The 23,636-nt window shown below is 43.5% G+C and overlaps 1 protein-coding gene across 3 annotated transcripts in view; it reads right to left on the reverse strand.

Annotated features, from left to right (window-relative positions):
- The window catches only part of ATP2A2 (ATPase sarcoplasmic/endoplasmic reticulum Ca2+ transporting 2), a 73,236-nt gene that overhangs the window by 42,582 nt on the left and 7,018 nt on the right, over positions 1–23,636 (reverse strand). For all 3 annotated transcript variants that reach the window (XM_010379249.2, XM_030938634.1, XM_030938633.1), the window contains exons 4-5: positions 19,648–19,752; positions 14,695–14,833 (exon numbers count right to left, since the gene is read on the reverse strand). In XM_010379249.2, coding sequence (XP_010377551.1) covers positions 14,695–14,833; positions 19,648–19,752 — 244 coding nt within the window. The remainder of the gene's footprint in view (positions 1–14,694; positions 14,834–19,647; positions 19,753–23,636) is intronic.

Genomic DNA, 23,636 nt, shown 5'->3' on the forward strand with positions numbered 1-23,636 from the left:
CTAATTTTTTTTTTTTTTTGAGACAGGGTCTCATTCTGTCACCCAGGCTGGAGTGTACTGGCACAATCTTAGCTCACTGCAGCCTTGACCTCCCAGGCTCAAGTGATCCTCTCACCTCAGCCTTCCGAGAAAAGGGGACTACAGGAGTGCACCACCATGCCCAGCCAATTTTCATTTTTTATTTTTTAAGAGATGGGGTCTTTCCATGTTGCCCAAGCTGGTCTCAAACTCCTGAGCTCAAGTGAACCTCCTGCCTCAGCCTCCCAAAGTGGCGGCATGAGCCATGGCGCCCAGCCTCACTATGCAAATTTTTAAAACTTTTTTGTAGAGACAAGGTCTCAGTATGTTGCCCAGGCTGGTCTCAAACTCCTGGGCTCAAGTGATCCTCCTGCCACGGCCTCCCAAAATGCTAGGATTGCAGGGATAAGCCACTGCACCCGGCCAACACCCCCTTTAAAAAAAAAAAAAAATTCTCATTTTCATATTTTACAAAAGACTTTGGTACAGAGATTGTCGTGGCCCACAAAACCCAAAATACTGGCTGGATGCTATAGCTCACATCTATAATCCCAGCATTTTTTTTTTTTTTTTGGAGATGGAGTCTCGCTCTGTCGCCCAGGTTGGAGTGCAGTGGTGTGATCTCGGCTCACTGTAACCTCCGCCCTCTGGGTTCAAGCAATTCTCCTGTCTCAGCCTCCCAAGTAGCTGGGATTACGGGCACCTGCCACTGCACCCGGCTAATTTTTGTATTTTTAGTAGAGACGGGAGTTTCACCATCTTGGCCGGGCTGGTCTTGAACTCCTGACCTCGTGATCCACCAGCCTTGGCCTCCCAAAATCCTGGGATTACAGGCTAAGGCAGGAGGATCACTTGAGGGCAGGAGTTCAAGACCAGCCTCAGTGACAGTGAGATCTTGTGTCTATAAAAAAACGAAAAACCAACCAACCCACAAAGATAGTATGCCAACTCCTCTGCTCTACAGCATACTCTATTTTGTGTTAAAGAGCATTTAATGTTTGCTAAATGTTTAAAGCCAATTTCAATCCCAAAAGGTTTCTAAAAGCGAAAAAAAAGTCCACATACTATCTAAATCACACTTTTAGAGCAAGAAAGCTCAAGAAAGCTCCTTAAAACATTACTCCAATTACCTAATTCTGCAGAGGTTAATGTACATAGTCCAATGTCATGCAGAACTGGGATCATAATCCAGGTTATTTTATGAATCCAGTCATCTATTTCACAACTCTGCCTTTTACTCAACTGCCTCAAATGCAGTTTACACTTGCTATTAAATCTCAGTACTACATGTTGACTGTCTGAAGTGAAAGTTTCCTTCCTTTAAATTGCTGTCAAGTTTAAGAATTATTCTTTTTATTCCCAAGTAAATCTTGAAATTGCTGGCACCACTATTGGCTATTAAGTCTTTATTTTAGGAAATAAAATTATCAATTTCTGTAAAAGTGCTAAAGCAAATGCAATTTTATGTTAAGATCGTGTCACTTCCACTACTTACATAATCTTAAAAGATGATTCGCTCCAGAGTATATACTACAAGACAGAAGTCATCTGAGGATATTATTTCCTAGTGCTATTCATCAACTCTGGGTTACCAAGATACGTAAAGTTTGTTTTAAACAACCCTGAAAACAGTGTTCTTGAGAAGTCAATAAATAACCCCTGGGGCATATACTAGAAGCCCCAAAATTCTAAAACTAAGACTTCTGGCCAGGAATGGTGGCTCATGCCTGTAATCCCAGCACTTCGGGAGGCCGAGGCAAGAGGATCCCTTGAGCCAGGAGTCTGAGACTAGCCTGGGTAATGCAGGGAGACCTTGTCTCAAAAAAACACCCCACAAAACCATGGCTGGGCACAGTGGCTCATGCCTGTAATCCCAGCACTTTGGGAGGCCAAGGGAGGCAGATCACTTGAGGTCAGGAGTTCGAGACCAGCCTGACCAACATGGTAAAATACCATCTCTACTTTTAAAAAAAAAGGAAAAAGAAAACAGAAATGACTTAGGCTATTATAGCTTGATTTACTTTCATAATGTCAGCAGACAATACAGAAAGCTTAAAAACAATGATGTGCATTTCTCATAAGATTATGGTTTCCATCCATCCAGACAAGTATTTTCTTGGCCTTAAGATAATGCAGAATTCCTGTGGCTTCATAGGACGTGAACATGTAGGTCATTTTCTTTTTTTTTTTTTTTTTGAGTCAGGGTCTTACTCTGTTGCCCATGCTGGAGTGCAGTGGCTTAATTTCAGCTCACTGCCGCAGCCTCGACCTTCTGGGCTCAAGTGATCCTCCTGCCTCAGCTTCCCGAGTAGTTGGGACTACAGGTGCGTACCACCACATCTAGCAAATTTTTGTATTTTTTGTAGGGATAGGATTTTACCATGCTGTCCAGGCTGGTCTCGAACTCCTGGACTCAACTGATCTACATGCCTTGGCCTCCCGCAAAGTGCTGAGATTACAAGCGTGAGCCACTGAGCCCAGTCTGTGTGTGGGTTATTTTCTCCATGTTTTTATTTGCCGTATCAATTTCATTTGGCTCTTATGTTCTAGATACTTAAGATTCATATTAGCATTTGCTATGTATGCTTACCCGATTTCTCTTTGAAATGATTAACTGGTATAGCAACATCTAAAATTTAGTTTCCTGGCTGGGCACAGTAGCTCATGCCTGTAATTCCAGCACTTTGGGAGGCTGAGGTGGGCGGATCACTTGAGGCCAGGACTTAGAGACCAGCCTGGCCAACATGGTGAAACCCTGTCTCTATTAAATATATAAAAATTAGCTGGGTGTGGTGGTGGGTGCTTGCAATCCCAGCTACTAGGGAGGCTGAGGAAGGAGAATCGCTTGAACCCAGGAGATGGAGGTTGCAGTGAGCTAATCGGTCACGCCCTTGGACTCCTGCCTGGGCGACAGAGTGAGATTCCGTCTCAAAAAAAAAAAAAAAAAAATAGTTTCCTTAACTCTCTCCATATCTCCCTCAAAAAACCATCTATTCCAGCTTAGTCTTTGAAAAGTTCAGCCAGAACCATCCTACCAGATATCTTCCAAAAGCTGACAAAGAATTTTAAAGTCAGGAGATGACCCTTACATTCCAAACAGTGACTACAAAAAGGTCTGTTCCTTTCTGCAAATATCAAAATAGTTAAGTCAGTACTTTTTTATTTTCAGCTTCAAATTAGTTTACAACATTCTCCAGTTTTCCAACACATCTGAAAGACCCCTTCACATCCAATTTCATAATGTAAATGAAAATATAAAAGTTACCAGGTCTAAAAGCACAATTTATGCCATTTAATCTTTCAGGCTACGCAAATAATACTTCGACTGACAAGAAAAAATTCAGAATTGAAGTTCACTCTACACTTTTCACAAAACTGAATTATCAGGCTAAATGCTAGATTGCACGGTCAATTTGATGACTAATTCTCAAAGAGACAGAAGTTTAAAAGGCTCAACATGTATAGTCTTCATAAAATAAATACCTATTTATCTGGCCCAGGTTACGTAGTCACAGTATGCTTTTCCAAAATGTTCCATACAGTAGTTGTAAATGCCTTAGAATTGTATCTTACCCAATTCAATGACCTGGCTGGTCCTAGTAACCCAGCCAACTATCATTTCTAATTTGGATGTAAGTTTACAAACACCACGAAAGGTCACCAGAGCATACTGACAACCTAAATATTACAACTGGGCTGGGCGCAGTGACTCACACCTGTAATTCTAGCACTTTGGGAGGCCGAGGTGGGTGGAAAAAAATGAACCCCCGCCTGAGGTCGGGGGTTCGAGACCAGCCTGACCAATATAGAGAAACCCTGTCTTTACTAAAAATACAAAATTGGCCAGGTGTGGTGGCACATGCCTATAATCCCAGCTACTAGGGAGGCTGAGGCAGGAGAATCGCTTGAACCTGGGAGGCGGAGGTTGCGGTGAGCTGAGATCGTGCCATTGCACTCCAGCCTGGGCAACAAGAGTGAAACTCCGTCTCAAAAAATAAATAAATATTACAACTGTAACAAGGCTTCCTCAACATGATAAAGGGCACCCATGTATGAGACCCACACCTATGTCATACTTCACGGTGAAGGACTGGACGTTTTCCCCCTATGATCAGTAAGACAAGGATGTCTGCTCTTGGTACTTCAACGTTGTATTGGAGATTCTAAGCAGGGCAATTAGGCAAGAAATAAAGGGCATCCAGACTGGAAAGAAGTAAAAACATTTTCATTTGCAAATGCATGATCTTGTATTCAGAAAATCTTAAGGAACCCATAAAAACTATTAAAACTAATGAGTTCAGCAAGATTGCAAAGTACAAGATCAGTACATAAAAAACAACTGTATTGCTACATGCTAGCAAAGAACAATATGAAAATGAAATTGAAAAACTGAAAAAAGAATTCCTAACTCAAGGCAGATTAAAGACTTAAATGTAAGGCCGCAAACTGTAAATATCCTAGAAGAAAACCTAGGAAATACTCTTCTCAACACTGCCCTAAGCAAAGAATTTATGACTAAGCCTCAAAAGCAAATGCAACAAATAACTTGACAATTGGGACCTAGTTAAACAAAAGAGTTTCTGCACAGCAGAAGAAATCTATCAACAGACTAAACTGACAACCTACAGAATGGGGGTAAATAACTGCAAACTATGCACTCAACAAAGGACTAACAACCAGAATCTGCAAGGAACTTAAATCCACAAGAAAAAAAACAAATATCACTGTTGAAAACTGGGCAAAGGGTATGAAAAGACACTTCTCAAAAGACAACAATCAAGTAGTCAACAAACATACGAAAAAACGCTCAACATCACTAGTAGAGAGATGCAAATCAAAACCACAATGAGATAGCATCTCACACCAGTCACAGTGACTATTACTGCTAGGCACGGTGGCTCACGCTTGTAATCCCAGCACGTTGGGAAGCTGAGGTGGGAGGATCACTGGAGCCCAAGAATTCAAGACTAGCCAGGGTAACATAGTAAGACTTCATTTCTACGAAAAAAATTAAATATTAGCCTGTCATAGTGGTATGTGCCTATAGTCCCAGCTAACTTGGAAGGCTCAGGTGGGAGGGTCACTAGAGCCTGGAAAGCCATGGCTGCAATGAGCTATAATCATGCCACTGAGTTCCAGCCTGGTCAACAGACTGAGACCCTGCCTCAAAAAAAAAAAAAAAAGAAAAGAAAAGAAAAGAAAAGAAAAAAAGAAGAAAAAACAAGGCGGGGGGGAGAACACTTATACACTGCTGGCAAGAATGTAAACTAGCTCAGCCCCCGTGGAAAGGAGTTTGGAGATTTCTCAAGAAACTAAAAACAGAATGACCATTCAACCCAGCAATCCCATTACTGGGTATATATCCCAAGAAAAAGAAATTGCGGCCAGGCGTGGTGGCTCACACCCATAATTTCAGCACTTTCGGAGGCCAAGGCGGGTAAATCACTTGAGCCCAGGAATTCGAGACCAGCCTGGGCAACATGGTGAGATCTTGTCTCTATGAAAAACACAAAGATTAGTAGGGTGTGGTGGGCACCTGTAGTTCCAGCTACAAGGAGGCTGAGGTGGGAGGCTGCACTGAGCCGAGATCGCACCACTGCACTCCAGCCTGGGCGACAGAGTGAGACCCTATCTCAAAAATAAATGTGGTATATATACACCATGGGATGCTACGCAGTCTTGCAAAAGAATGAAATCGTGTCCTTTCCAGTGAAATGGATGCAGCCAGAGGCCATTATCCTAAGTGAGTTAACCCAGAAACAGAAAACCAAATACCGTATGTTCTCACTTGTAAGTAGGAGCTAAACACTGGGTACACATGGTCATTAAGATGGGAACAATAAACACTGGGCACTCCAAAAAGTAGGAGGGAAAAAGGGGCAAGGGCTGAAAAACTATCCGTGAAATACTATATTCATCATCTGGATGACAGAATCAGCAGAAGCCCAAATCTCAGCATCACACTTGATATCCACGTAACAAACCTGCACATGTACCTTGAATCTAAAAATTTTAATTAAAAATAAATACCACCAATAGGCCAATTTCAAGTTACAAAAAATTATTCCAATTACAAATATTTCCCCCCAAAAAACCAATGCAATACTTAATAAACTTAACAAAAGAAGCACAAGACTTGTACACTGACAACTAGTGTTGAAAGAAATGACAGACCTTAAAAAAAAAAAAAAAAAAGGAAAGACATTCCTATGCTCATGGATCCAAAGACTTGCTATCAAGACACATGGTACTGACCTAAGGGACCAATGGAGTAAGAATAGAGAGTCTAGAAATAAATTCTTGCATTTGTAAATTAGTTCCATCAACTAATAAACATTATTCAGCAATAAGGAATGAAACACATGCTATATTCATGAACAAAATATAACACTATACTAAGAGAAAGCCAGTCACAAAGACTGATTCCATTTATATGCAATATCCAGAAAAACATAGTAATCCACCAAACAGATAATAAACTGTGGTTGTCAGGAACTGGTGGGAGGAAAACAGGGCAACAACTGCTGATGGGTATGAGTTTTTTTGAGGGTGATGAAAATGTTCTGCAATTAAGATGATAATGAGGATCACACAGACCTTGAATATACTAATAATCTGGCATTCAATAATTGCATTGAAGGCCAGGTGCAGTGGCTCACGCCAACACTTTGGGAGGCTGAGGCAGGTGGATCGCTTGAGGCCAGGAATTCAAGACTTGCCTGACCAACATGGCGAAACCCTGCCTCTACGAAAATTACAAAAAAATTAGCCAGGCGTGGCCAGGAGCGGTGGCTCACGCCTGTAATCCCAGCACTTTGGGAGGCCGAGGAGGATGGATCACGAGGTCAGGAGTTTGAGACCATCCTGGCCAACATGGTGAAACCCTGTCTCTACTAAAAAATATAAAAATTAGCTGGGTGAGGTGGTGCATGCCTGTAATCCCAGCTACTCGGGAGGCTGAGGCAGGAGAATCGCTTGAACCAGGAGTCGGAGGTTGCAGTGAGCCAAGATCATGCCACTGCACTCCAGCCTGGTAACAGAGCGAGACTCGTCTCAAAAACAAAAAAAAAAAAACAAAAAAAAAAAAAGAAAAGAAAAAGCAAGCAAACAAGCCAGGCGTAATGGCCCACGCCTGTAATTCCAGCTACTTGGGAGACAGAGGCAGGAGAATCACTTGAACCTGGGAGGTACACAGGTTGCAGTGAGCCGAGATCACACCACTGCACTCCAGTCTGGGTGACATAACAAGACTGTCTCAATAATAATAATATTATAATAATTGTATCGAACAGACACATACACTTCAACTGTTTCTTCTGCACAGCAACTATGTTTCCATTAGGTGAACCTATCATATACTTCTGATTTCAAATTTCATTCATAAAGAACTTACGATAACATTACAACAGTCAATATGACAGTTCTGTCCTTAAGGTGCTCACTGCCTAGTAGTATAACGACAGTATTTAATAAAATGTCCACATGTATTCTAAACCTAGATGTCTGTTTTGCATTCCTGTTAGAAAGGTCACAATTTAAGAAGCAAGCAAGCAGCACTTAAGAGCCCGATGTCTCACATAGCTGGGCTGAACTAAAATAATAGTAGGTCAGGCGTGGTGGCTCACGCCTGTAACCCCAGCACTTTGGGAGGCCGAGATGGGTGGGTCACTTGAGGCCATGAGTTTGAGACCAGCCTAGCCAATATAGCAAAACCCCATCTCTACTACAACTGCAAAAATTAGCTGGGTGTGGTGGTGCACACCTGTGAGCCCAGCTACTTGGGAGGCTGAGGCACAAGAATCACTTGAACAGGGAGGCAGAGGGTGCAGTGAGCTGAGATCATGCCACTGCATTCCAGCCTGCACAGCAAAGTGAGACCCTGTCTCAAAAAAAAAAAAAAATAATAATAATAATAATTAAAGAAAAAGAGCCCAACATCCAAGCAATGTATATGCTTTTAAACAATTACCATACTGTGGGGGAAGAGCTGGGGCAAAAAAAGTGGTAAGTAACTACCAGAATCAGCACTATCCCTGAAGGATTCAGAAACAGGTGAAAGGGGCCGGGCGCGGTGGCTCAAGCCTGTAATCCCAGCACTTTGGGAGGCCGAGACGGGCGGATCACGAGGTCAGGAGATCGAGACCATCCTGGCTAACACTGTGAAACCCCATCTCTACTAAAAAAATTACAAAAAAAACTAGCCGGGCGAGATGGCGGGCGCCTGTAGTCCCAGCTACTCGGGAGGCTGAGGCAGGAGAATGGCGTGAACCTAGGGAGGCGGAGCTTGCAGTGAGCTGAGATCTGGCCACTGCACTCCAGCCCGGGCGACAGAGCGAGACTCCGTCTCAAAAAAAAAAAAGAAACAGGTGAAAGGAAAATGGATTTAAATTTGTACTCCGCTTGGTAGCAGCACCTAAGGGATTTAAACTCAGAGTTTTTTTGAATATTAAATTCATTGTCTTTTGAATATTCAAATACAGGGAATGGTTGCCAGGGGCCAGGGAAGAGGGGAACAGGAAGTTAGTGTTAAGGGGTACATTTCAGTTAGGGAAGATAAAAGTTCTGGATGGTGACAGTCCCAAAACAATGTGAATGTACTTAATGCCACAGAACTACATGCTTAAAAATGGTTAAAATGCTAATTTTATAATATGTATATTTTACCACAATATAAATAAGGAAAATTCTATTAGACTGAAAATCTTAAGTCACATACACTGCAGATCAAACATTATTTGACCTTTCTAAACTATCAAATGCAACAACAAAACTATACTACCATATACAGAATGAAATTTCAGTGTGAAAAGCGAGATAGGGGCCAGGCGTGGTGGCTCAAGCCTGTAATCCCAGCACTTTGGGAGGCCGAGACGGGCGGATCACAAGGTCAGGAGATCGAGACCATCCTGGCTAACCCAGTGAAACCCCGTCTCTACTAAAAAATACAAAAAACGAGCCGGTGAGGTGGCGGGCGCCTGTAGTCCCAGCTACTCGGGAGGCTGAGGCAAGAGAATGGCGTAAACCCGGGAGGCGGAGCTTGCAGTGAGCTGAGATCTGGCCACTGCACTCCAGCCTGGGCGACAGAGCGAGACTCCGTCTCAAAAAGAAAAAAAAAAAAAAAAAAGAAAAGCGAGATAAGTCAGGGTAATAACCAAAGCTTCACCACTATGAGATCTGTGCACTTAGCAAATTTATTAATAAACTCTAAAAAATTTGCCTAACTTTCCAAAAAAAACGTGGCTTTGGTGGTACTGAAAACTGAAAAAAAGGCCTGGATGTCTGCAGCATGAAGGAGCAGCACAAGATGAAATCATAGAAGAAAGCAGGAGGTACACACACACAATGAAAGTTTATCAGGTCAGAGAATTTTGTATTGTAAGTGCAATGGGAAAGTCCCTTAAGGGTTTTTCAGCAGATGAATAAATAACACAACCTTTAAGAAACCGCTCTGGCACTTGTGTGGAGAATGGACTGGAGGAAGACAACAAAGGAAGCCAGAGCCTAGTTAGGAGATGATGACAGCTGCGGTGTGAGATGATGGCTAGACTAGTGTGCTGACTGAGGAAACAGAGTTCACGAACTTGGGTGTGTTCTGGAGATAGAATCAGTGGTCTTATGGACAAATCAGAGGATAAAAGAGGGGGAAAAAAACATCAAGATGACTTCCAAGTTTCTCAGTTAACTAGGTTAGAGTGTCTTACAAGAGACAGGAAGGACTGGCAAGAACCAGGATTCAGAGATACAGAGAACCCAAAGTCACCAGTTGAAGAGAAGCTGGCTTTTGTTTGTTTCTTCAAAAAGGATGGTGCTTTGAGGTATCACGGTTATGGTTACCTCTGAAGCTGTCTACCATTGCCATCTACTGATGCTAACTGAGGATAATGGCTTTGGGGGTAATTTCTCTAAGTCTTCAAGCAGACTCAACACACTAAAATAGCCCCAACAAGGCAAAGCATAGTGGCTCACACCTGTAAATCCCAGAACTTTGGGAGGCCAAGGCAGGAGGATCACTTGAGGCCAGGAGTTTCAGAACAGTCTAAGCAACATAGATAGACCCTGTCTCTATTTTTTAAAAAAAATTAAGCAAGAAGAAGCTGAAGAAATGGTAAGCATAAAATCAAACAGAATCTCATACACATATTTAGGTGATGTCATCTACAACCTCCCCCACCACATATACTTGTGGAAAAACAATCTCCTTTCCAATGTTTCCTTCTACAGGTAGTAGAGTACCATCACACCCAGTCACGTAAACTAGAAATCTTGTCAGTATCTTTGATTTACACACTCTCCTATCTATTCAGTTATCAAAATTTGTTGCTTTGAGTCAGGCACAGTGGCTCACACCTGTAATTACAACACTTTGGAAGGCCAAGGCAGGAGGATCGCTTGAGCCCAGAAGTTCAAGACCAGCCTGGGCAACAAAGCAAGACCCCATCTTTACTTTAAAAAAAAAACAACAAAAAGAGGCCGGGCGCAGTGGCTCACACCTATAATCCCAGCACTTTGGGAGGCCGAGGCGGGAGGATCACGAGGTCAGGAGATCGAGACCATCCTGGCTAACACGGTGAAACCCCGTCTCTACTAAAAAAATACAAAAAACTAGCTGGGCGTGGTAGTGGGCACCTGTAGTCTCAGCTACTTGGGAGGCTGAGGTAGGAGAATGGCATAAATCTGGGAGGCAGAGCTTGCAGTGAGCCAAGATAGTGCCACTGTACTCCAGCGTGGGCAACAGTGCGGGACTCCGTCTCAAAAAAACGCTGGGCATGGTGTCATGTGTCTGTATTACCAGCCACTCAGGAGGCTGAGACAGGAGGACCCCTGAAACCATGGAGTCTGAGGTTGCAGTGATCACACTACTCCACTCTAGCCTGGACAAGAGAGCAAGCCCGTTTCCAAGTTAAAAAAAAAAAAGAGAAAGAGAGAGAGAGAGAAAGAAAGAAAACAGGGAAGACAGAAAGAGGGAGGGAAAGGAGGCGAGGAAGGGGAGGGAAGGAAGGGAAAGGGGGAGGGAGAAAGGAACTGCTTTAGCAGGGCTTGGTGGCTCACTCCTGTAATCCCAGCACTTTGGGAGGCTGAGGCGGGCGGACCACCTGAGGTCAGGAGTTCGAGACCAGCCTGATCAACATGGAGAAACCCCGTATCTACTAAAAATACAAAATTAGCTGGGCATAGTGGCACATGCCTGTAATCCTAGCTACTTGGTAGGCTGAGGCAGGACTGCCTGAGCCCAGGAGTTGAGAGACCAGCATGAGTAACATGGCAAGACCCGTCTCTACAAAAAAATACAAAACTTAGCCAGGTGTGTGGTGGCTCATGCCTGTGATCCCAGTTATTCAGGAGACTGAGGTGGGAGAATCACTTGAGCCCAGGAGGTCAACGCTGCAATGAGCCGTGATGGTGCCACTGCACTCCAGCCTAGGCAACAAGAGCAAAACTCCATCTCAAAACAAAACAAAACAATCTGCTGCTTTGTAACTACGTCAGAGGCTCACTTTTTGAACTACTCATGACCAGAATTCTGTACCCACTGGAGATTCAGAGTTAATATTCTAGGTTGAGACCTGACAAAAACTTTTTTAAAAAGAGTGCCCCCAGATGATTCTGATGTGCACTCCTGCTTAAGAGCCACTATTCATGAACTCAAAAATCTTTCCTTCATTATTCTTTTTTTCTTTTCCTTTTTTTTTTGAGACGGAGTCTCGCTCTGTCGCCCAGGCTGGAGTGCAGTGGCCGGATCTCAGCTCACTGCAAGCTCCGCCTCCCAGGTTTACGCCATTCTCCTGCCTCAGCCTCCCGAGTAGCTGGGACTACAGGCACCAGCCACCTCGCCCAGCTAGCTTTTTGTATTTTTTTAGTAGAGACGGGGTTTCACCGTGTTAGCCAGGATGGTCTCGAACTCCTGACCTCGTGATCCGCCCGTCTCGGCCTCCCAAAGTGCTGGGATTACAGGCTCGAGCCACCGCGCCCGGCCCATTATTCTTAATGTTACTGTCCTCATTATCTCTTGCCTAGACTACTAAAATAGCCTCCCTATATCTCCAGCCTTCCCCATTCTGACCTATTTTCTTCATCACTATCAGAATTCCCTAACTCAAATATTTTTTGCTATTAAAAAAAATGTGGGCCAGGCGCAGTGGGCTCACGCCTGTAATCCCAGCACTTTGGGAGGCTGAGGCAGGACTGCCTGAGCCCAGGAGTTTGAGAGACCAGCCTGGGCAACATGGCAAGACCCGTCTCTACAAAAAAATACAAAACTTAGCCAGGTGCGTGGTGGCTTGTGCCTGTGATCCGTTATTCAGGAGGATGAGGTGGGAGAATCACTTGAGCCCAGGAGATCGACGCTGCAGTGAGCCGTGATGGTGCCACTGCACTCCAGCCTGGGTGACAGAGCGAGACCCTGTCTTCCCCTCATCAAAAAAAGTGACAACTGGTAAATTCTGAATAAGATCTTACATACTATTGTATCCATTTCCTAATTCTGATAATCATACTGAGGTTATATAAGAGAACATCCTTGATGTTATGAAACAAATGTTATTTAGGAGTAAAGGGGCATCATGTCTGCAATATACCCTCCAACAGTTCATACGAAAATGTGTGTACACAGAGTGAAAGAATAATACACCTGTGATAAAATGTTAACATTTGTGTCAAAACAGAAATTTTTTTGCTTTGAGAGGGAGTCTGGCTCTGTCGCCCAGGCTGAAATGAAATGGTGCAATCTCAGCTCACTGCAACCTCTGCCTCCTGGGTTTAAGCAATTCTCCTCAGCCTCCCGAGTAGCTGGGACTATAGGTGGGAGCCACCACACCCAGCTGATTTCTGTATTTTTAGTAGAGATGGGGTTTCACCACTTTGGCCAGGATGGTTTTGATCTCCTGACCTCATGATCCACCTGCCTCAGCCTCCCAAAGGCCTGGGATTACAGGTGTGAGCCACCGCGCCCAGTCAAAACAGGACCTTTTAAAAAATCCAATAGCCAAGACACTTCATTCTGAGTTGTACTTTTCTTAACACTCTACTTAAGGAAGGTGTTAAATCATTTACACACAAATACTACACAGTCCCAAATAATCGACTTACTGGCATATATGTAACACTATCCTTTTTTTCTGGAAGAACAACAAAAATTTCTGGATGAGAGAATATGACAAGGCAATTTCCTTTCAGAGGCCAAAGTTGTAGAGCATGGGTTAAGGGATGCAGCTCTTTGAATTCTTTTCATTAAAATGAGTAAGACAATAAAAGACAAAGCACACCCTTCCCAAGTCAGTATAAAAGCATTACTACAAGATAATTCACAAATAGCAACAAAGTAAACAGTATACTTAACTCAGAAAGGTATGAAAAGCCAGATAATCTGAATAATAGTAAGTAATGACTCTCTAAGTAAAACAGCCAAAACAAGCAACCCACCTAGACTACTCTGGTTGGTTCCAGGGGTGTTGTGATTTTGGACTGTCAGAAATATGACTGCTGGGCACACCTGTAATCCCAGCACTTTGGGACGCCAAGGCAGGATCACTTGAACTCAGGAGTTTGAGACTAGCCTGAGCAACATGGCAAAACCCCCCCCCTACAAAAAATATAAAAATTAGCTGAGTGTGGTGGCATGCACCTGTGGTCCCAGCAATTTGGGGGGCAAAGTGGGAGGATTGCTTGAGCTTGGGAGGTGGAGGTTGCAGTGAGCTGAGATCATGCCACTGCACTCCAGCCTGGGTAACAGAGAGAGACTCCCATCTCAAAAAAATAAATAAATAAAAAAACAACAGCACTAATCTAGAGCAGTGAGGATACTGACCCCTTGGAGGTCTGTGGAGAGTTCTGGACTCACAGTGAATTCATGGACTCTTTGAAGCTGATCTCTGGAATTCAGGCAGAGACTCCTGGCTCAGGGTAACACATAAGTATTTTTAAGCATATCTTTTTTTTTTTTTTTTTTTTTTTGAGATGGAGTCTCACTCTGTCATCAAGCTGGAGTGCAGTGATGCAATCTCGGCTCACTGCAACCTCTGCCTCCTGGGTTCAAGCGATTCTTCCTGCCGCAGCCTCACAAGTGGCTGGGACTACAAGCATGCGCCACCATGTCCGACTAATTTTTGCATTTTTAGTATAGACGGGGTTTCACGTTGGCCAGGGTGGTCTCAATCTATTGACCTCGTGATCTGCCTGCCTCGGCAACCCAAAGTGCTGGGATTACAGGCGTGAGCTACCACCCTGGGCCAAGCATAGCTTTTAGAGTCTAGAAATTACCCTTGACCATGAACTCAATTAGATAGTTGTAGGTATGACTTAACATTTGTGCCAAGAACCAAAATAGGAAAAACAGTGTCGTCATTAGCCAGTATTCTAACAAATTGCTCACTATAATTAATTGTCAAATCAACATTAGGTTTTACCTCTCTAGCACTTGTGTTCTACAATGTATTTAAACAAGTAGAATTCAAAATACCTTGTTTAAAAATAAAAACCAAAAGCCTTATCAACGACAGGAAGGGAGGTGCTAAAACACTTCAAAATAATTTTAGAGAATGCAGGATTTGTATGAATGGCACTAAAATGTGTTAATTGATACATGAAAACAATTATTTTAAATATAATTATGAGCCTTGAGAAAAAGACTACATTCGGAAATACATCTAGAATAAAAGAAAAATAACCAACTCAACTCACCAGCAATTTCTACAATATCACCAGGAACTATGTCTTTAGCTTTAATCCGCTGTACACTCTTTCTGTCCTGTCGATACACTTTGCCCATTTCAGGCTCATATTCCTTAAGGGCTTCGATGGCATTTTCAGCATTTCTTTCCTGTATAAAAGAAAACAGAATAGTAGTAAAGACCTGCCTGACACTGCAATTATTTCTAACCCAAGGAATAAAATTTTAGAGGTCTCATCTTTAAAAAAAATTAAAAAAAAAAAAAAAAAAAAAAGCAGCCCACTAGTAACATTTGCACTAAACAATTCACATCTACAGCAACAGACACAAGGACACTTATTATTTTGTATTAAAACCGAAACGTAAGTACATTCAATTAAGGTAAGGGGATAAAACAACGAAGAAAAGCAATTATAGACTCTGCCGTCCCTAAGACTGTAAAACACAGCTTTCACCTTTAGCCAAATCCCCCTGCCATTTAAAATGAATTCTATCTCATGAGAAGCAGTACAGCCTAACGGTCTGGGCTCAGGAGGCTGAGGCAGAAGAATCGCTTGAATCCGAGAGGCAGAGGCTGCAGTGAGACGAGATCCTACCACTGCACTCCAGCCTGGGCAACAGAGCAAGACTCTGTCAAAAACAAAAAAAAACAAAAAACAAAAAACCACCCAACTCTGGGCTAAGCTGCCTGGGTTCAATACAGGCTCTTAGCGCAGTTACATCACTGTATAGAGGTTACACAACACACAAGTTTACTTTCTATAAAATGACAACACTAACAGTTCCTACCTCAAGGTTTGTGAGGATAAGAAGTCATATGTAACATGCTTAGATTGTGTTTGGGCACACAGTAAATGCCATGAGTGATGAATCTCTCTCACAAATTCTAAGAACTATCCCTCCAGTTGTAAAGACCAATGAATGGCTGAACTCTCATCAGAGCACTGCCAGTCACAAGCTATGTATTTCTCATGACATCATATATGAACTAGCAACCATTAGTAGTCACCGTAATTTTCTTCCCGATTTCAAAATGGAAGTTGTAGAATCAAACCAGCCTAAAGAAAATCAAACGACACAAAGATGAAAGCTGGTAACACGTGTACCTCGGTTTTGATGTGTATACCCCTGAAAAAGTATTAAAAAATCTTAAATTTGGGAAATTCATGATCAAGTTAATTTCAATCTCAAATCAGACATTCTTACTCTTCAAGATCATGTTGGGCAGAATTTAACTGGACTGCTCAAGGTTAAACAAATATCCCATGAGCACTGTATTTTGCATATGCTTAAATTATGAGCTGAGCACAGTAGCTTATGCCTGTAATCCCAGCACTTTTGAAAGGCAGAGGTAAGAGGATCGCTTGAGCCCAAGAGTTCCAGACCAGCCTGGGCTGAACATAAGGAGACAGTGCCTCTACGAAAAATGCAAAAATTATCCTGACGTGGTGCCATGCACCTGTAGTCCCAGCTGCTCAGGAGGCTGAGGTGGGAGGAGGATCTCTAAGCCTGAGACAGAGATTTCAGTGAGCTGCGATCATGACACTGCACTCCAGCCTTGGCAAGAGTGAAGCTGTCTTGGGGGGGAAAAAAGATAAATTATCTCTGAACCTGATGACAATTACAATCAATGAAAAGGCCGGACATGGTGACTCACGCCTATAATCCTGGCACTTTGGGAGGCTGAGGTGGGAGGATCGCCTGAGGATGGAAGTGCGAGACCAGCCTGGCCAACATGGTGAAACCCTGTCTCTACTAAAAATACAAAAAATTAACCAGGCGTGGTGGTGCGCGCCTTTAATCCCAGCTACGTGGGAGAATCTCGAGTCCGGGAGGCGGAGGCTGCAGTGAGCAGAGATCGTGCCACCGCACTCCAGCCTGGATGACAGAGCGAGATTCCGTCTTAAAAAAAAAAAAAAAGAAAGAAAGCCTTCCTTGATGACACTGGTCAGAAAAAAAATAATATGCCCTCCATACTACCTTATACTGTCATAATTTTCCTTACTTTCAGAAGGCCAGAACCCTCTATTGCTGCTCATACCATTCAGTATACTAAAGACTTAAGAATGTTCTTTTTCTAAAAACTCAAATATTTTCTTTCTGAGACAGAGTCTAGCTCTGTCGCCCAGGCTGGAGTGCAGTGGCACGATCTCGGCTCACAGCAAACTCCGGCCCCTAGGTTCAAGCCCTGCTTCAGCCTCGCAAGTAGCTGGGGACGCATGCTAACACACCCAGCTAACTTTCTGTATTTTTAGTAGAGACGGGATTCGCCATGTTGGCCAGGCTGGTCTCGACCTCCTGACCTCAAGTGATCCACCCCTCAGCTTCCCAAACTGCTGATACTACAGGCATGAGCCACCATGCCCTGACCAAATATAGTTTTTTCTCAGAAAAACATGAGAAGGCTGGGTGCGGTGACTCACACCTGAAATCCCGGCACTTTGGGAGGCCGAGGCGGGCGGATCACAAGGTCAAGAGATTGAGACCATCCTGGCTAACATGGTGAAACCCGTCTCTACTAAAAATTAAAAAAAGGCAGGCGTGGTGGCTCACGCCTGTAATCCCAGCACTTTGGGAGGCCGAGGCAGGCAGATCACAAGGTCGGGAGATCGAGACCATCCTTGCTAACACGGTGAAACCCCGTCTCTATTAAAAATACAAAAAATGGCTGGGCACGGTGGCTGAAGTCTGTAATCCCAGCACTTTGGGAGGCCGAGACGGGTGGATCACAAGGTCAGGAGATCGAGACCATCCTTGCTAACACGGTGAAACCCCGTCTCTACTAAAAAATACACAAAAAACTAGCCAGGTGAGGTGGTGGGCGCCTGTAGTCCCAGCTACTCAGGAGGCTGAGGCAGGAGAATAGCGTAAACCCAGGAGGCGGAGCTTGCAGTGAGCTGGGATCCAGCCACTGCACTCCAGCCTGGGCGACAGAGCGAGACTCTGTCTCAAAAAAAAAAAAAAAAAAAAAAAATTAGCTGGGTGTGGTGGCGGGTGCCTGTAATCTCAGCTACTTGGGAGGCTGAGGCAGGAGAATGGCGTGAACCCGGGAGGTAGAGCTTGCAGTGAGCCAAGATTACACCACTGCACTCCAGCCTGGGTGACAGAGTGAGACTATGTCTCAAAAAAAAAAAAAAAAAAAAGAGCCAAGCGTGGTGGCAGGTACCTATAATCCCAGTTATTCGGGAAGCGGAGGCAGCAGAATTGCTCAAACCCAGGAGACGGAGATTGCAGTGAGCCAGTATCACACCACTGCACTCCAGCCTGGGCAATAGAGGGACACTCCATCTCAAAAACAAACAAACAAAAAAAAACAAAAAAAGAGAGAGAGAAGAATATAGCACAATTACAAATTTCTAAGTAGGCCCTCTTTCTATGAGCCTACCACATAAAGATCGTTAACATTTATTAGTAAAGATTAGAAGTTTACAATTTCAGCAGGACTAAGTATGTTTCTAAGATGTGTCGGGCATGGTGGCTCACGCACGTAATCCCAGCACTCTGGGAGGCCAAGGCGGGGGGAATAATCAACTGAGGTCAGGAGTTTGAGACCAGTCTGACCAATACAATGAAATCCCATCTCTATTAAAAATACAAAAATTAGCTGGGCATGGTGGCACGCGCCTATAATCCCAGCTACTCGGGAGAGTGAGACTGGAGAATCACTTGAACCCGGGAGGTGACAGCCTGGGCAATAAGAGTGAAAGTCGGTCAAAAAAAAAGGCCGGGCCTGGTGGCTCACGCCTGTAATCCCAACACTTTGGGAGGCCAAGGTGGGTGGATGATCTGGTCAGGGGTTCGAGACTAGCCTAACCAACACGGTGAAACTACTTAAAATACAAAAACTAGCTGGCGTGGTGTCGGGTGCCTGTAATTCCAGCTATTCAGGAGGCTGAGGCAGAATTGTTTGAGCCCAGGAGGCGGAGGTTGCGGTGAGCTGAGATCGTGCCACTGCACTCCTGCCTGGGCAACAGACTCCGTCTCAAAACAAAACAAAACAAAAAAAGTGTCTACTTCAGTCCTCAAAGGGGTGATTACATCCATCAAATACCTAAAAGATCAACACTTAACATGAATTTTCAGTCTCAGAGTCTGTAGTAAGCACTGAAGGGGAAACAATTTTTATAGCTAAACCTACCAAAAAACCCAAGGAGAATAAAAATGACATGGAGCTTTTAAAGTTTGTCACAGGAAGCAACTAGGAGACATAAAGATAGATACTGGTTCTCACATTCTCATTTCCTTAAGCAGCTTCTCTCACCCACTTTAATTCCTTGCTACCATAAAGAATGAACAATTTTTTTTATGAGACACGGTGTTGCTCTGTTGCCCAGACTGGAGTGCAGCGGTATGATCATGGCTCACTGTAGCCTTGACCTCCTGGGTTCAAGCAAACCCTCCCACCTCAGCCTCCTGAGTAGCAGAGACTACAGGCCGGTGCCACCACACTTGGCGAAGAATGAGCAATCTTAACTGCGAAGTTTATATACATAAGGTCAAACATTTGCAATTAATTAAATTAATGGGCTGGGCATGGTGGCTCACGCCTGCAATCCCACCACTTTGGGAGGCTGAGGAGGGCAGATCACTTGAGGTTAGGAGCTCAAGACCAGCCTGGCCAACATGGTGAAACCCTGTCTCTACCAAAAAATACAAAAATGAGCTGGGCATGGTGGTGCATGCCTGTAGTCCCAGCTACTTGGGAGGCTGAGGCACAAGAACCACTTGAACCCGGGAAGCAGAGGTTGCAGTGAGCCGAGACCACACCACTGCATTCCAGCCTGGGCAACAGGGTGAGACTGTGTCAGAAAATATTAATTAATTAATGGAATAAAGGGAAAATACATGTAAACTTCCCACAGACATATTTTTACTAAACACATCAGGAAAAACAGAAAGATTAATACAGCCCTAATCACTTATATAACTTATTGAAATTTTGCAGTACAGGAATTTTTGCTTACCTGCCATACACCCACAATTGCATTGGCTACTAATATGAGTAAAATTACAAAAGGTTCTACAAAGGCTGTAATTGTTTCTTCACCTTCTTCAAACCAAGCCAAAACCTAGAAGAGAAATGGCACATTAGAATTTGTGTCTTTTTAGGCTTAATGTCACTTTTTAAAAAAGTGGCTAGCACTGGCCGAGCATGGTGGCTCAGGCCTGTAATCCCAGAACCTTGGGAGGCCAAGGCAGGCAGATCACCTGAGGTCAAGAGTTTCAGACCAACCTGCCCAACATGGCGAAATCCCATCTCTACTAAAAATACAAAAAATTAGCTGGGCATGGTGGTGGGTTTGCCTGTAATCCCAGCTACTGAGGAGGCTGAGGCAAGAGAATCACTTGAACCTGGGGAGGCGGAGGTTGCAGTGAGCCAAAGTCATGCCATTGCACTCCAGCCTGGGCAACAAGAGCGAAAACTCAAAAAAGTGGCTAGCACTAAAGGGATCATGATAGACAAAATCTCTTTTCTTTCTCTAGAAACAAATGGTAGCAAAATGCAATTATATAAACAACCGGCTATATCTTGTTCATAACAATTATCGGAAGTCAAGACTATACTTCAGCTGGGCACAGTGGCTCACACCTGTAATCCCAACACTCTGGGAGGCTGAGGAGGGCGATCACCTGAGGTCAGGAGTTCCAGACCAGCCTGGCCAACATGGCAAAACCCCTTCTCTACTAAAAACACAAAAAAATTACCTGGGCATGGAGGTGCATGTCAGTAATCCCAGCTACTGGGGTGGCTGAGGCAAGAGAATCACTTGTACCCAGGAGGCAGAGGTGGCAGTGAGCCGAGATCGTGCCATTGCACTCCAGCCTGGGCGACAGAGCAAGACTCGGTCTCAAAAAACAACAGAAAAAAGCCGGGTGCGGTGGTTCACCCCTGTAATCCCAGCACTTTGGGAGGCCAAGGCAGGGGGATCCACCTGAGGTCGGGAGCTGGAGACCAGCCTGATCAACATGAAGAAACCCTATCAATACTAAAATTACTAAATTAGCGGCGTATGGTGGCGCATGCCTATAATTGCAGTTACTCAGGAGGCTGAGGCAGGAGAATCACTTGAACCCAGGAGGCAGAGGTTGCGGTGAGCTGAGATCGCACCATTGCACTCCGCCCTGGGCAACAAGAGCAAAACTCAAAAAAACAAACAAACAAAAAACTATACTTCTTGGCTGGGCGTGGTGGCTCAAGTCTGTAATCCCAACACTTTGGGAGGCTGAGGCAAGTAGATCACCTGAGGTCAGGAGTTCAAGACCAGCCTGGGCAACAAGGTGAAACCACCTCTACTAGAAACACAAAAAATTAGCCAGGTGTGGTGGTGCACATCTGTAGACCTATCTAGTTGGGAAGTTGAGGCAGGAGAATCACTTGAACCTGGGAGGCAAAGGTTGCAGTGAGCTGAGATCACACCACTGCACACCAGCCTGGGTGTCAGAGCAAGACTCAGTCTCAAAAAAACAACTACATTTCTTAAAAATACCTTATCTTCTGATATAATAATTCCATTTTAGAATCCAAATAAAATCTGGGGAGAGGGAATAAATTTCATTCGTTTTATATGTATCTATTTAGAAAAAATAAAACTTCAATTCTTGATTAAAGTAAAAGGTGATCATCTAAGTCATGTTCATTTGGTTATTAATCATATCAAGTAATATCCATGTGACATAAATTCACAGTATAAACAACTTGATCATTGACTTAAATTTTAGAGCATATATAAACTGTTAATTCTAGGCCGGGAACGGTGGCTCATGTCTGTAATCCCAGCACTTTGGGAACCCAAGGCAGGAGGATCATTTCATGCCAGGAGCTTGAGACCAGCCTGGGCAACATAGCGAGACCCTCATCTCTATAAAAGAAACAAAAAACCAGTTAATTCCCTATTTCTTTTTAGTGGTACTACTGAAGGCTGTTTCAGAACCACAGAGTTGTTGGGAGATCCGAAGTGTATTTTGTAGATTATCTTCCATAAGACATCTATATAGCAACACAGCACTTCAGAGATAACTTAAGTCCAAAAATGTAACTGGTCACAGAGCACTGCCCCAAGAAAAAGGGGCAGAGGATTAAACTTTTAGCTCATACAACTATAACCTTGTTAAGATTTAAAAACCACAGAGTAAGAGTCACATTGCACTTCTCAATCCAACAACTATAAACGTGGTAAAAAGAGAGAACCCACCACAATGAATACTAATAATGAATATGGTAGAGTGGTCTATGTGGTTAAAAATTTTAAAACCTCTTTTTATGGAAACTTACCAATCCAGACACAGTGTTAACCATATCTAATGATTTAATCTTGGAGGTCGAATTTTTTTTAATTAAAAAAATTGCTTAAAATGTTTGCATATTTCACAATAACATCTTCTTTAAAAGATCTACTCAGTAAATCATGAAAGCACTCCTCCAAATGATTTATGGTAATAATGAATCCAAATGACTCATTAGAAGAAGGTAACCATGAATAAGAAATATCTGAGCAGGACAAAAAAACAAAAACAGAAACAGGAGGCACCAGGACCAACCAAGTCCTGACAGATGCCAATCACCACCGACGTCCAGTAAGCTAGGTCAAGCAGAAAAACAGAATGAGTATGATAAATGTTACTGTATGCTCTCAACAGGGCGTTCTAGTGTTAAGGCCAGGAATAACGCCAGAATGAAAACTTCTCTAGGAAGTTATAAATTTTGATAGATGCAGGATCACAGCTGCTCTGATACTAGACTTTCAAACATTTGCCAAGGAGAGCATATCAGAAATAAGAAACTTTAATTCGCTCTTGGGGGAGAAAAATCACTCAACTTGAAGAGTAACTATGACCTTTCCAAAAGGTCAGTGAGGCATTAGCAACTGTAAGATAAGCTTCACACCTTGTTAAAGTGGGTATGAATTTCCCTCTTGGCAGTAAAGCCTGGGGAACAAACTTAAAGCAACATCCCGTCAGCTAGAGCAAAAGGAAAGACAATGGCAAGCAGTGATGGGACTGTCAGAGTTAATCTCTACTTTAAAATATTACAGCCCAAAATGAAGAACAAGCGTATCAGATTATGTTGGGCAGTCCTTCACAGTTCTGTTCTATTGGTAAGAAAACCTCTTGCCTTGTATAAGGAGAAAGAGGACTGCTGACAAAAGAATCCACGAGACTGGGAGGGAGATGGGGTAAGAGAAAGGGGAGGAAAACTGGATGAGTGACATTACTGAAATGCAAGATCCCTTATTGCAGTATTATAGCACTGGAATAATGTGAGTTCATAATTACGGTTTGCCAGAAGTTATACAAAGTATATTTATACAAGGAACTGGGAAAATGTTTCTAAAAATCTTGACAATTGGTTAAATATAAAGAATTATGTTTCAAGCCAGGCACGGTGGCTCACACCTGTAATCACAGCACTTTGAGGGGCTGAGGTGGGCAGATTACCTGAGGTCAGGAGTTCAAGACCAGGCTGACCAACAGGGCAAAACCCCATCTCTACTAAAACACAAAAAATTAGCGAGGTATGGTGGCGGACGCCTGTAATCCCAGCTACTGGGGAAGCTGAGACAGGAGAATCGCTTGAATCCGGGAGGCAGAGGTTACTAAGGACCGAGATCACGCCATTTCTCTCCAGCCTGGCTGACAAGAACAAAACTCCATCTCAAAGGGGGGGGGAAAAAAGAATTATCTGTTTCACCTGGGTGAGGTGGCTCATGCCTATAATCCCAATGCTTTGGGAAAATCTTTAGAGGCCAGGAATTGGAGACTAGCTTGAGTAACATAGCGAGACCCTATCTCTATAAAAAAAATTTTTTTTAATTAGTTGGACATGGCAGGGCAGACCTGTAAGTCCTCACTACTCGGGAAGATTGCTTGAAACCAGGAATTTGCAGTTATAATGGGCTATGATCGTGCCACTACTACATTCCAGCCTAGGTGACAGAGTAAGACTTCGTCTCAA

This window comes from Rhinopithecus roxellana, chromosome 10, assembly GCF_007565055.1.
Source record: "Rhinopithecus roxellana isolate Shanxi Qingling chromosome 10, ASM756505v1, whole genome shotgun sequence".
Taxonomy (NCBI): Eukaryota; Metazoa; Chordata; class Mammalia; order Primates; family Cercopithecidae; genus Rhinopithecus; species Rhinopithecus roxellana.